This window comes from Haemaphysalis longicornis, unplaced genomic scaffold (genome assembly GCF_048455015.1).
Source record: "Haemaphysalis longicornis isolate Haplotype H1 unplaced genomic scaffold, Haemaphysalis longicornis Haplotype H1 scaffold_6, whole genome shotgun sequence".
Lineage (NCBI taxonomy): Eukaryota > Metazoa > Arthropoda > Arachnida > Ixodida > Ixodidae > Haemaphysalis > Haemaphysalis longicornis.
The window spans coordinates 51,072,748-51,085,968 of NW_027526407.1; the positions used below are offsets into that span (position 1 = coordinate 51,072,748).

The 13,221-nt window shown below is 49.9% G+C and overlaps 1 protein-coding gene across 3 annotated transcripts in view; it reads left to right on the plus strand.

Moving 5' to 3' along the window:
* The first annotated feature begins 1,233 nt into the window (after positions 1–1,233).
* Betacop (coatomer subunit beta) overlaps positions 1,234–13,221 on the plus strand; it is a 33,708-nt gene continuing 21,720 nt past the window's right edge. Inside the window, exons 1-5 of one of the 3 annotated variants that reach the window (XM_077674286.1) lie at positions 1,234–1,352; positions 5,879–5,971; positions 8,205–8,627; positions 10,057–10,379; positions 12,234–12,824. In XM_077674286.1, coding sequence (XP_077530412.1) covers positions 1,271–1,352; positions 5,879–5,971; positions 8,205–8,627; positions 10,057–10,379; positions 12,234–12,824 — 1,512 coding nt within the window. In that variant the 5' untranslated portion in view covers positions 1,234–1,270. Of the gene's footprint in view, positions 1,353–5,314; positions 5,448–5,569; positions 5,594–5,878; positions 5,972–8,204; positions 8,628–10,056; positions 10,380–12,233; positions 12,825–13,221 lie in introns of those variants that run through there. The other 2 variants (XM_077674287.1, XM_077674288.1) reach the window with 2 other exon arrangements.

Here is a 13,221-nt window from a genome sequence, read left to right on the forward strand (position 1 = left end):
TGCGTGTCCACGCTTTTCAAGTATAAGTACCTAAAAACCTTAGCTGCCCACCTACGCTGATCCATTGCTCTCAACCTCCTCTCAAAACATAAATTTTCTCTGCGCTTCTCTAACTTCAAACGACGCCCAGCCCATATCTCCCTGCACTGCTTCGTTAGTTATTTTTCCAAACGGCCTAGCGTTCTCTGGTTCGCTTCAAGGCCTGATAGAGCGCCTGATTTTAAGCAGAGTACAGCATTCGCAAATGTGGGACCCGGAACCAGGTTATGTAGTGTGGTCAGCGCCTCCTTGGTCCAGAGGCCTCGAGTCCCCACTGCTTCCGGATTCCGCTTCCGCACCCCTTCCGGAACCTTGTCTACTACTTCCGGAGTTCCGGTTATCAGGGGTAAAGGTTGCTAAGGTGAAGACCTTGCCAGCGCAGTATCCCACTGCTCAAGGGTGGGGTTTGGTAGAAGCTGTGGTCAACGCCGTAATTTCTATAAACCCTATCTGCTACTAACGGCATAATTTCGAGCTCTCGCAAGTCCAACAATTTTTCCCGTCACCCTTTTAGGAGCGAAGCCCCTTAGGGGCTCGGGGGCTGTTGGCGTCTCATGTCGTTGTCGTAACCGTCGTCTCATGTAGTCACGGTACTAAAACACCGGGACGCGTATTTTCGAACGTTTCGCTGCACAGAGCACTCACGTGACATGTCTGTTCGCGCGATGGAGAACGGTAATTAAACGTGGTCATTGGCTACGCCCCAAACCTAAAGCGACCTAAAGCATACCAAATCACCATTATCAACAAAAACAACACGTCAATTTGAGTTTAGAGAAACAATTAAGTATACGAAAAATTCAGCAATGAAAAAAAATGTACAGGTAGTCCTGCTGGGGTTCGAACCCAAGCCGTCAGCGCCAGTACTCAGTACTCTGCATCGAGACCACTGAGTCCGAGCGGAGGCTCTTTTTAGCATGCGCTCAAAAGAATAGCGCGTGCAGTGACATCACACGTGTCACGTGGGTGCTCTAAGCAGACAAGTGTTTGAAAACACGCTGCCGTCACTACATGATGCATCTCGTGATCATACTGGCGGTGATTCCGTCGCTATTCACCCCTCTGTTTGAAAATTTTTAACCTGTTCCATTTTGCTTTATTAATACCGCGGTATTTTTGTTTGTTTTCGTGTTATCTTCGACGTGAGTAAACTTTATTTGTTTCGGTCAGTCCCCCTGGGTGGGTATGACGCATAGGTTCCTGGGAAAGCATTATCATCGTCATCGCCATCATGACACGACAGGAGAAAAGAACCCCATCTGGTCCGCCCCGCACTTCTCCCGCTACCATGTCTCGCCCCATCCTAATTTTCGGTAAGTGCGTGCACGTTTATGAAGCTACGGAGTGTTCGTTTACGCGGGACTCAGAAATCTACACGTGTGAGTGTAAGTAGGCGTGAGGGAGGCGGAGGTCTTGAAGCCGTCCCAGAGGAACCGTTCCTCAACTGCACTGGCAGACAGAGACGCGCGGCGCTCTTTTAGGTGCGGAGCAACTTAGGACCGCACAATGTCCGTCCGCGTCCGCGCGCATAGCATTTACAATCGCAAAAAATTACACAGGCACCGGCAGGATTCGACCATGTGTCTGGTAGACCAGACAGAGTTAGTGTCAGTCTCCTTACTCATTGGACTACGACCGTGAGTTAGTACCCGAGAGTCAAACGGCTTACTCCCTCGCCTGTAATGGTGCGGAGTATACCTTAGGACCTCCGAATGTCCGTCCGCGTCCATCCATGCCCACACCACCATCAAGGTAAAATCAAGCGAAATTCGATTTGAGCCGTGAGTTGCAGTTTCATTAAGGGAATAATCAAGGTGCAACTCACGGTTCAAGTCGAATGACGGTCGGGGCGCAAATCGGATGTCACTCGGGGCACAACTTGTTCGTCATTTCGAGTCCCCGTACTCCGCACCCTCGCCGTCATCCACGGAGTGGAGATGCCATTTTTTTAGCCTTAATCGGTTTCGAAATCTGAATCCGCCACTCCGAGCAGGTGGTGGATTCAGGGTAGCGTCTCGGAAGAATTGACGTTTGGGCAAGTTGGTATTGGATTAACATCTTGAAGGGCAGCGGTGTGGACGAATACACAGGGAAAAGACAATGCCAGGACGCTGAGGGTCACCCTGTCGTTTTCCTTTCCTTGAGCGTTCATGCACTGCGCTGCCCTTCAAGATGTAAAAAGAGAGAGTTGAACGGGTGCTTGAACGGCCTCGATTTCGTTATGTTCATGGGCGTTTCAAAGCAAGCTGCCTGCCCTGGTTCAATCGAAAGCTTTTATGACAGTAAACACGGGAGCGCGCGTCACTCAGTACAGTACACGCAGAGTGGTCTATAGCCATGGGATGGCGAACTGTCGTAGTTCGTACATTTGGCAGATCCATGACAACGGTTGATTGCGCTGTTGTCTGGTGCGGTAGCTACGTTAGATATCTGGAAACGATTCCAGAGAATACATGTGCCGATTGGGGAGGGGGGGGGGGGGGGCTTTTTATCAAGCGCGAAACGGAGCGAGGGCATTAGAACGTTTGCTTTTCGCTGCCCGATCGAGTGATAAAAAATTAGCAGCGGCTTAGCTCGGCTATGCCAGTATATACTGTTGCGTACGGGGAAGCGTACCCGAGCCGAGCTCCGTCGCCTCCGACATACGTGTGGTAGCGTGGTTTGAAGCGAGCGGCCAGCCAATGTTGCAGCCGTGAACAAGTCCAGAAGCCGTAGGCAAAACGTAACGTGTTTACTTCATAGCGAGAGATGAGCCGAAGCCAAAGAACAATGCCCCGACGGGCAAGGTTACAGTACAGGACTCAAGCAGAGTGACAGCATTGATTCACTGCTCTAACAGGAATGAACTACAGCGCTTGGGGGGTCTTATTTATACCCAAAGCGCTAACGGTCTAAACAAGCGTTCCCTCTAGATTGTGCACCCGACACTAACTGCACAGACATACACAGCACTCTTGCCAGAGTTCGTGAGCAGTCGGTAGTAGCGGCGCACGCTGAGTCCGAGAGAGGGGAGAGAGAAGGTCTCCGCAGAGGACGCGGGGCCTTCGTGTCCTTGGGACAGGTCTCTGCGTGCTGCGTCGGCACGCCATCGAAGATTGATCGCGCCGATAGATAGGCGCCAGAGATCTAGGCACGTTGCAGCTTGTTTGAATTGCCGGTTGCAAGCGTGAGTCACCGACAGGGGAGCCTGCTTGAAAGGCGCACGTAGTGGAGGCTTCGCCGCACAGCCGAGGAGTGTTGAAGCAAAGCCCAGCGGCGGACTCATTCGTAACAACACGTAGCGCGAGCTAAGGTTCAGCTGGTTATTCTTAGCTTTCCTGGTTGCCTAGGATTAGCTTGATTATCATGCTTACGGCTGATTCAATGACACAGACACGGTATACGCATTATGTGACATGTATATTTATCAACCGGTTCCGGCGCAGCGTCACCAATCGCCCCAGAGTTAAGCTGGTTCCACAGGCGCACGCCGGTGTTGCTGCGACGCACCAGCCATCGGTTCCACACCCGGCCACCCCTCGCATGATCATCAAGTGGAGGCCACCACGTGCGGAACGGAGGTCGGCGAACACGCTGGGGGCGTGGGGTGTGTGAGAGACGCCGGGCAGCGAGCAGCCTTCTGTGCGCAGTGTGACGTCACTGCTCCTCGCGCATGCGCAGCACGGCTCTCCAGGAGCCACGCGAAACTGCTCAACCTCGGCCAGTGTAGCTCACGCTACAAAAATGTGTTATCATCCGTGACGTGACTAATGCAGCGGGCAGCCGCGAGATTACGCTAGCCTCGGACCAGAGCGCTCTGCATGTATTGAGCGGCACGCGCTCTCCCGTGCTTACTGTCACAAAGCTTTCGACTGTACCTTTACCGGTGCAGGCTCTTATAGTAATCAGTGCTGGTATTACGTAACCCCTTTCCGTTAGATGTGTTGAGAGAGAGAGAGAGAGAGAGAGAGAGAGAGTGTGAGAGAGAGAGAGAGAGAGAGAGAGAGAGAGAGAGAGAGAGAGAGAGAGAGAGAGAGAGAGAGAGAGAGAGAGAGAGAGAGAGAGAGAGAGAGAGAGAGAGAGAGAGAGAGATTTAATGAACATTGAACAGGTCAGCCACACTAGCGGCCGAGCTTGCTACTTCAGAAGTGGGTAGCCTGAAAATCTTTGTTAATACGTATACGAAATGGTATCACAACGTATCAGGGCATATTGCTCTCTTTTGCGGGAAATTAAGTGCATCATTTACGTTTACTCGCTATCACCTTTTGAACAGCCACAGTAACACTCGCATGAGTTGTTTCCACTGCAGGAATGGTTCCCAGAAGTATTCTCGGGGGCATTCTATTTCGCGATGAATTTCCGCAGTGGTGTCAGAACTAGAACTATGGTCTTCGAGCTGGATCGACCTCTTGGAAGAGGGCGAAAACCGCTTAGATAAATCTGGCGAGTAGAGTAGTTGAGGAGGTGATATGAACTTTTTTGACGGTGATTTCATGAGTGAGGAGAGTTCGTGATGGTAGGATGCATTGTAAACGTGGGGTATCCAGTTTTTTACTCGCCACAGATCTCGTTCTCGCTGAATGTCCTCTATCAGACTACTTAAAGCCTGGAAGCAGAACTCGCTGCTGGCAGTCCGTCTCCAGTGGACGAATTCTCTATGCACAAAGCCGCGAATGTCGAAATAGAGATTGCACTTGGTCGAACGGGGCATCTGCCTCGCCATTTTCGGTCGCGGAAATCGTGGGCTCCTCCACCGTGGAGACTGTTGCTTCGCCTTGGCAGACTTCGACGTGTGTCGTCTAAATCTGCTCGAATGCTGAATATTTCTCCCCAATATTTTTACCGTAATTTTCAAAACATGCGCTGCTGTTTACACTGTCTGGCTGCAATAAACGTCAGTGTGGAACAAGATCTAGTAACGTTGAGTGTGGAAGAGTTCAGTCGGCTGCATGTTAGTGGCCGATGGCATGATGCAAACCGATTTATTTGACGTATACCCGAGCATCCGTCCGGAACCGAATATCGAAGGCAAAGTTCTTGATTCAAATACAGTTTGAATAAAGCGATCTATTTTGTTCGCATTTTCAATTCGGAGCATTCGCACATCCCAGTTCTGTCCCTCTTACAGGAGCATTTGAAATCTCGCGCCTCAGTCACTTTCCGACTTCGGACACTCCACAAAATTAAGTAGAGTAATAACCATAGCTGTTAGTTTACAGCAAATTTCGCCCTTTTAAGGCAGAAATCGAAGGGCAGCGAATTATTTCGCGAACCTTGACAATTTGATGTGGGAAACGCCCTGGCTTGTGTTGGCCGCCGAAAGAGCGCAGCGATCACGGCGTGGCGTAGCCAATAGCCAATTTTTCGGCCGGTGTCGTGTTGGCGTTACAGGTGTATTTTACTGCTGCCAGGCCGAAATCGTGCAAGTAAGTTGCTTCTGTTTGGCCGTAAAACAGTCATTCACAACTTAAGTAGGGTGCTGCGCGTTTCAAGGAAGATATCCGGCCTTCTAATTTCATAGCAGGACACAGTGCGTCCGGCGGGGCGCTTGTAGTGGCGGAAGGTTTCTACCGTGCGTTCTTTTCCACTGACCCGTTCAGCTGTTAGAAGCTGTCAGAATTATTCTCAGCACTCTTTTCAATGTTTTAGTTCGCGCCTCGCCGAATTCTTGCACACGGGATGCGTAATTTAACGTTCTCTGTGAAGCCGTTAACATCGTGACCGTAATGTCGTTGACGGACGGATTTGCCGTGTTCCGGATTGCCGTGTCTGAACGAGCGTGTTCTCGTCGTTGGCAGTTCATGGTGGTTGCCCGCACGCCTGCTAATGACAAACGTGACGTGCCAATGTTTTTCAGCCATGGCGGCCGCAGACCAGGCGTGCTATACGCTGCTCAACATTCCCCTGGACTCTGAGCCCCCCAATGAGATGCAACTGCGGAACGATCTGGGTGAGGAGTCGCCGCCTTGTTTACCTGATTTTCCAGACTTCCTAATTAAACTGCACCGAAACAGTTCGAAGTACGCTAGTAACAAGAGTTGCTTAGTTTTGGATGACAGTGCGGGCATTTTCTTACATTAACTGGTGTAGATTAGTGCAGTGCCGTGCAGACAAGTGCAGAGAGCTGCTTTAGCTATCTATTAGTACAAAAAACATGAACATATGCTGCACCGCTTGCACCAGTTCAAGCCAGTGCAATAAAAAAAATGCCTCTAGTGCATAACCACTGTGAGTCTGCACAGGCTTCGATAGTCTGCCCGGTAAAGTGAAGAGAAACCTGCCCCAGTGAAGAAAAGGGGCGTGTCGCCTTGCTGCTACATTAAAGAAAAATGAGAGAAGCTCCTCTAGCAGTGATTAACGGGCAAGAAGTTTCTACCTCTGAAGGTGTTGGTGAAAAGGCCCAAGACGTTCTTGGTTAATGGCATGGTGGGCTAGTTGATAATGAATCGTAAGGTTGGACACAGTGCAGATAAGGACATGTAAAGAAAGATGGGACACAACGCTGCATAAAAAAAAGGGAAGCCAGGGTGGTGTTAAAGAAGAAAGGCAGGGCAAAGCGTTAGTAACGCATCTTCAAAGGGGACACGGCGCAGAAAAGGACACATAAAGGAAGAAAGGCAGAAAAGCACTGCATAAAGGATGAAAGGACAGATACTGACTAGTGAGCTGTCTTTGTTCCTTTACATATTATTGTCTCTCTGCACTGTGACTTCATTTAGAGTGGTAATATCAGTTCGGTTTTGTAAAAGGCCTTTAGCTGCTAATGTTTATTATAAGGCCAACCGCACGCAAATTTCACCTCGTCCAAATTTACTGTGAACATACAGCACGCACCACCAAATCGACTGGGACAGAACTGGTAGCCCCGTGAAATGCATTAATAAGTTATAAACGTTCAAAATAACTGTCGCAGGCGACGCTGCACCTGCTGGTGAAAACGTGCCAACAGCTATAAAGTGGAAGTGACAATGCGGCCGGCTGGGTGCGCTTTCCTTCTGCCAGCCACAAGAACCTGTCGAGCTCCGATGGGCGCTTTTCTCCTAGGGCTGCTGTGAGGGGAAACGTTGCGCGTAGGTACCCTCCACCAGGTCGGCCACTCGATCGCCGGCGGGGCCAGCTGCAACGTCACTTGTAATGGCCGTGTTCTTCTCAGTTTGTTTCGAAACTGCCGATTTTTGATGGCCCTTTGCGTCGTAGATAGGCGTATTTGAGCTGTCATATTTTGTATCCTGAAGTCTTTTTAGGCAGACTAGACGAAAATAAGGTTATCGAAGGTCGAAATTTTGAGTGCAGTTGGCCTTTAACTTCCTTTAATTTTCAAGTACACTTTGTGAAACTTGTCAGTCTTGCTGCTTTTCCCCTACTGATTTCGAATATGCCATTATTTTTTATGCTGGTCAATTAGTTGCCAGGATAATTATAGATAATTAGCCATTTTTGGTCAAACAATAGACAGAAGAGTGTTGGTCATAAAATTGTAATCTTTACATTTTCCAGTGCTATGAGCCCTGTTGAATGCAATAAGCGAAGCAGTCTTTTTATGCATCGCTTGGAACTAATTTTACAGCTCATTAAACTTTGGTGGCATCGGTGGCAAGGAACCACTTTGAGTGCCCATTTCACCATAGCTTAATGAGCTGTAAAATTAGTTCCAAGCGATGCATAAAAAGACTGCTTCGCTTATTGTATTCACCAGGGTTCATAGCACTGGAAAATGTAAAGATTACAATTTTATGACCAACACTCTTCTGTCTATTGTTTGACCAAAAATGGCTAACTATCTCTAATTATCTTGGGAACTAATTGACCAGCTTTAAAAATAATGGCATATTTGAAATTGCAGTAAGACCTCGCTACAACAGACACTCGAGGGGCTCAAGAAACGTTTATTTCGTAACCAGGGTCTCTTGTATGCAATGTTGCTAGCATGGTAAACATACGAAAACCAACCAAGCCGTTTGCATTGCAATGTCTCTTATAACCAAGTGTCTCTTGTAACGAGGTTTCACTGTATTGGGGAAAAAGCAGCAAGACAGACAAGTTTCACAACGTTTACTTGAAAATTAAAAGAAGTTGTTTTAAAAGACCAGTGTCCCTCTCCCCTTAACCCTTCGCCATGTACTTCGGACTCTCTCGACCGTGTTGATGTTGTGTCCTTGGTGGCCGCTTGTGTGTGTGCGCAGAGAAGGGGGACCTGAAGACCAAGGCGGAGGCGCTGCGCAAGACGATCCAGCTGATGCTGAACGGGGAGAAGTACCCGTCGCTGCTGATGACCATCATCCGCTTCGTGCTGCCCCTCCAGGACCACACCATCAAGAAGCTGCTGCTCATCTTCTGGGAGATCGTGCCCAAGACGAGCCCCGACGGCAAGCTGCTGCAGGAGATGATCCTGGTGTGCGACGCCTACCGCAAGGACCTGCAGCACCCCAACGAGTTCATCCGCGGCTCCACCCTGCGCTTCCTGTGCAAGCTGCGCGAGGCCGAGCTGCTCGAGCCCCTCATGCCGGCCATCCGGGCCTGCCTCGAGCACCGCCACTCGTACGTGCGCCGCAACGCCGTCCTCGCCGTCTTCACCATCTACAAGAGCTTCGACTTCCTCATCCCGGGTACGGCGGCTCGCTGCCCCAGGCTAGGGACGGTAGTGCGTAAACAGCCGAGGATTTGCACAGCATGTAAAGGTCTCCGGTAACGGTCGGCACAAAGCTAGAGCTTTGGGGGCCAAAATGAAGGCAGATAATGCCTTCACATAAGCAAGGAGCAAGGTGGCGTGTAGAAAACAAATATAAAGCTAGAAGAGGGAGCAGAGCTCTGTACAACAATTAAAAGCTGTGAACTTCTGAATTATCCCTCAGCACTCACCTTACGTGGTGTGCTTATTGGAACCAATAAAATAACCCAAGCGGTAATATGAAATCCCCCTCTGCGAATTCCCCTGAACTTGTTCTCGAAACACCTAAATTGTCCCTAAGCACTTTTTTTTTTGTGGCATTTACTCGAGGAAATGCTGCATAAAAAAAAATTGGGCCCATCTCCCCGCGAGGGGGACTCGAGTAAATGCGTCGCATAGGGGGTGGGTGTATTTCGTTAACGTTTAGTGTTTGGGGAGTTGGTGGTAGTGAATGCGTTGTATCAGCAGCTTCTTGACGTAGTTTGAATGAGTCAAGGATATAAGGTGCGTTCGTAGCCTCCCTTTCTGTGTCGGCTTTGTGGCGCAGTGGGTAGAGCACCATGTACATTGCGTTCCGCCCGCAGGGTCAAGGGATCGAAACCAGGCGCCGGATAGTGTTTTTGTTTATATAGTGTAGGGGGAGGGGTGCGGACAACGACGGTGCGGACTACGACGGACGTCAACGCGGGTGACATCGTGAGTTACTCAAATGCTCTGCATTTAAAATGCTGAGAGACAAGTTAGGACAACAAGCTGAACAGGGATGTCAACTCCCCCGCCACTGTTGGGCCCAAGCTGGTACTGTAAATGTCTAAATTGTCCCTCATCCAGTGTTTATTGAAACCAGTGGAACAACCAAAATAGCAACGTTGAATCCCCTTTGCAAACACCAGCGATGTCAAATCCCCTCCACGATTTCCTCCAAGCTGTATTGTAAACATCTCAATTGTCCCTTGCGCAGTGTTCATTGAAAGCAGTGAAACGACCTCCCCCTCTACAGACGCCCGAGCTGGTGGCAGTGTTATCAAATCCCCCCTTGTGGATTGCCCCGACGCTAGTGACACTGATGTCCAATTCCTCCGATCTGTTACTCCAAACGTCTCAACTGCCCCACATGCGTCATCTTTCGGAAGCAGTGAAACCACCTAGTATCGAGTCCCCCTTTGCCGATGCCCCCAAGGTGGTGAGAGCATCACCAAATACCCCTCTTCAAATTCCCCCGATGCCGCGAAGCAGGTGGCAGTGATGTCAAATTCCCAAGTGCTGCTACTTCAAGCATCTCGATTGTCCCCTCATGCTGTTGTTTATATCGGAAGCAGAGGTGAAACGAAACGACCCGAGACGTCCCCTTTTCTCTCGACGCGCAGACGCCCCCGAGCTGGTGGGCAACTTCCTGGAGGCGGAGCAGGACATGTCGTGCAAGCGCAACGCCTTCATGATGCTGGTGCACGTGGACCAGGAGCGGGCGCTGGCCTACCTGGACTCGTGCCTGGACCAGGTGGGCGCCTTCGGGGACATCCTGCAGCTGGTCATCGTCGAGCTCATCTACAAGGTGTGCCACGCCAACCCGGCCGAGCGCTCGCGCTTCATCCGCTGCATCTACAACCTGCTCAACTCGAGCAGCCCCGCCGTGCGCTACGAGGCCGCCGGCACCCTCGTCACCCTCTCGGCCGCCCCCACCGCCATCAAGGTGGGCTCACTCGCACGAACGCCTGGCGTCCGAACTGTCGGGTGAATTAGCGGTGACAGCATGCGTTAAATGGCCCAACGTGGCGCTCTTGCGAGCTTAATACCCCTGTCAAACGTGTCTATTTAGTGCACTCAGCTCCGCGAATGACACTTAGGCTGTGTGGTGCCACTCTTGCGAGCTTAACACCCCTGTCAAACGTGCCTATTTAGTGAACTCAGCTCCGCGAATGACACTTAGGCTGTGTGGTGCTATGAAATCTTTTAAAAAGCCGTTGGCTGTGATGTCAGTGACAATAGCTGGCATAAATATTTCGCCAAAATAATCGAAATTCCCCCTATTTGTCACGTGAGAAACGGAGTAAACACTGTGTTTACATTGTTATAGAGTGTATCGGTGCCTCTCACAAGTTCACAGAAATACTTTTAGGCAGCGACTGAACACCGCCGGTCATACCTTCACTGTTATTCGCTGCGCAGCGAATCGCTGCTGCATTGTCATCAAGGAAAATTAGCTGAGTGTGTGGATTACAACAGAAAAGGTTGAAACGAGAACACACCCACAAAGCCACAACAAATGACCTATGCGAACGCCGCAGAGAACGGCCGCCATGGGGTGACACCCCACCAGGCGGCGTTGACAGGTTGTTGGGTGATAGAGCGTTTTCTTATTTCTCGTCATTGCTTCTCTTTTTGTTAAAATAAAGCAACAGTATATACATAATTACTTTTGAAATACCTTAAAGTCATCTTAACACTTGTTTTATGTCATTTTTCCCTATTTTCAGACCCTTGCAGACGAGATTACTCACTTGGCGAGTTTGCCCGGGTAAAGTGTGTTTTGGGAACCACTCAGCTTAAAGTGGGCTCCTTGGAAAGTGTCATTCACGTTTGCTGTTTAGCTGCGCCTGAATGACATTTTAGCTGGGTGCGCTTCATGGAAGTGTGCTTGAATAGGCATGTTTGACAGGGGTATAAATTGTGGTTGACTCAAGCAAACACACTTGCATCCTTTCCATCCTACCAGCCTCATAATCATTTGTCTAACTAGCCGTCTGTGTGTTTTAAATGAAGGTTTCTTTACACCCTCGCACTAACCAGTTTTAAAACCATTCATAACATTATTTTACATAAAACACATGTAAAATGGCTAAGCCATTGCGTTGTTGCTCCATGGCCTATTGGTGCCCTTGCGCCACATTTAACAAACGCATACTGTTACTACTACTACAGTCGAACCTAGTTATAACAAAGTAGTATTGGGACAGAAAATTAGTTTCTTATATGTGATATTTGCTGTAACAGTAGCGGTAAAAATTGGATCTCACAAATTGACGATTTGGCTTGTGCAAAAATGCTTCCTGCAAAAATGCATTTTAAAGCTTCAAACTCATTATAAACAAGGTAATTCTTACCTTTCTTCTCCTCGTTGCATTTTAAGCTCATTGAACCAGATCATGAGTGCGTGAAATTACAACAGAACAAAGTCCACTTGACAAAACAGGACTGCGTCCCTATTTTTTTGATGAAAGATGTGATCATAGTCTGGTGGCTACTCGCAGCAGTGAGCAAGTTTTTTTAAGTAGCTTCTTAGACACCTGGTCAAATATTTCTTCGTTATGTCCGACATCGTGCGCGGCTCTCGTGGTTTCAGTTTCATTATAAAAGAATAAGTGTAATTGAAATGAAGCGAGACAAACCAAAGTGTGTATTTAGTTCGCTATAGCCAATAATTTGCTATATCAGTGTTCGTTGTAACAAGGTTCAACTGTACTACTACTACTACACCCAACCACTCAATGCATAAGCTTCAGATACATACGCACCCCCACATTTGTGTGACGCCTTCCCTGCGCAGGCGGCGGCCAGCTGTTACATCGAGCTGATCGTCAAGGAGAGCGACAACAACGTCAAGCTGATCGTGCTGGACCGGCTGATCGCGCTGCGCGAGACCCAGGAGCGCATCCTGCAGGAGCTGGCCATGGACGTGCTGCGCGTGCTCAGCGCCTCGGACCTCGAGGTGCGCCGCAAGACGCTCGCCCTCGCCCTCGACCTGGTCTCCTCGCGCAACGTCGAGGAGATGGTGCTCGTGCTGCGCAAGGAGGTCGCCAAGACGCACAACACGGCCGAGCACGAGGACACGGGCCGCTACCGCCAGTTGCTCGTGCGCACGCTCCACTCGTGCTGCGTGCGCTTCCCGGACGCGGCGCCCAACGTCATCCCCGTCCTCATGGAGTTCCTCTCGGACAGCAACGAGCAGGCGGCCGCCGACGTACTGGCCTTTGTGCGCGAGGCCGTGCAGCGCTTCGAGCAGCTGCGGCCGCTCGTCGTCACCAAGCTCCTCGAGGTGTTCGGCTCGATCAAGTCGTCGCGCATCCACCGCGGCGCCCTCTGGCTGCTCGGCGAGTACTGCGCGAGCGTCGAGGACATCCGCACCTGTCTGGACCAGGTAAGGCATTTTAAGTGCAGAGCACTTTGGGGGCTTGCCTTGTCGTCGTAGCTCGCTTGCTGGACCCAAGTAGAGCCACACAATGTTTCGTCGAGAGGCTTCGAAAGCCAAACGGTTTATATAGTCATAAGCGCTCGAAACTCATAAACCGCTGGCACTCCTCATACATCTCCCTGTTGTTTAGCACAAAGAAAACTGCAGGTACATTTGAGGGAAAATATTTGTAATTAACCGGCAGCGCCCGTGTTCATTTAGTTAAGAACGCTCGTTGGGTTGGTTTTTACAATAGTAAGCGAGATAAAGTGGCAGTGCAACGCTGGCATGTGTGGGAGGAAAAGCAAGCACAACAAGATTGAACTCTCGCTGTTGCAGTTTCAGGCAGGGGCGTGCAAGCACT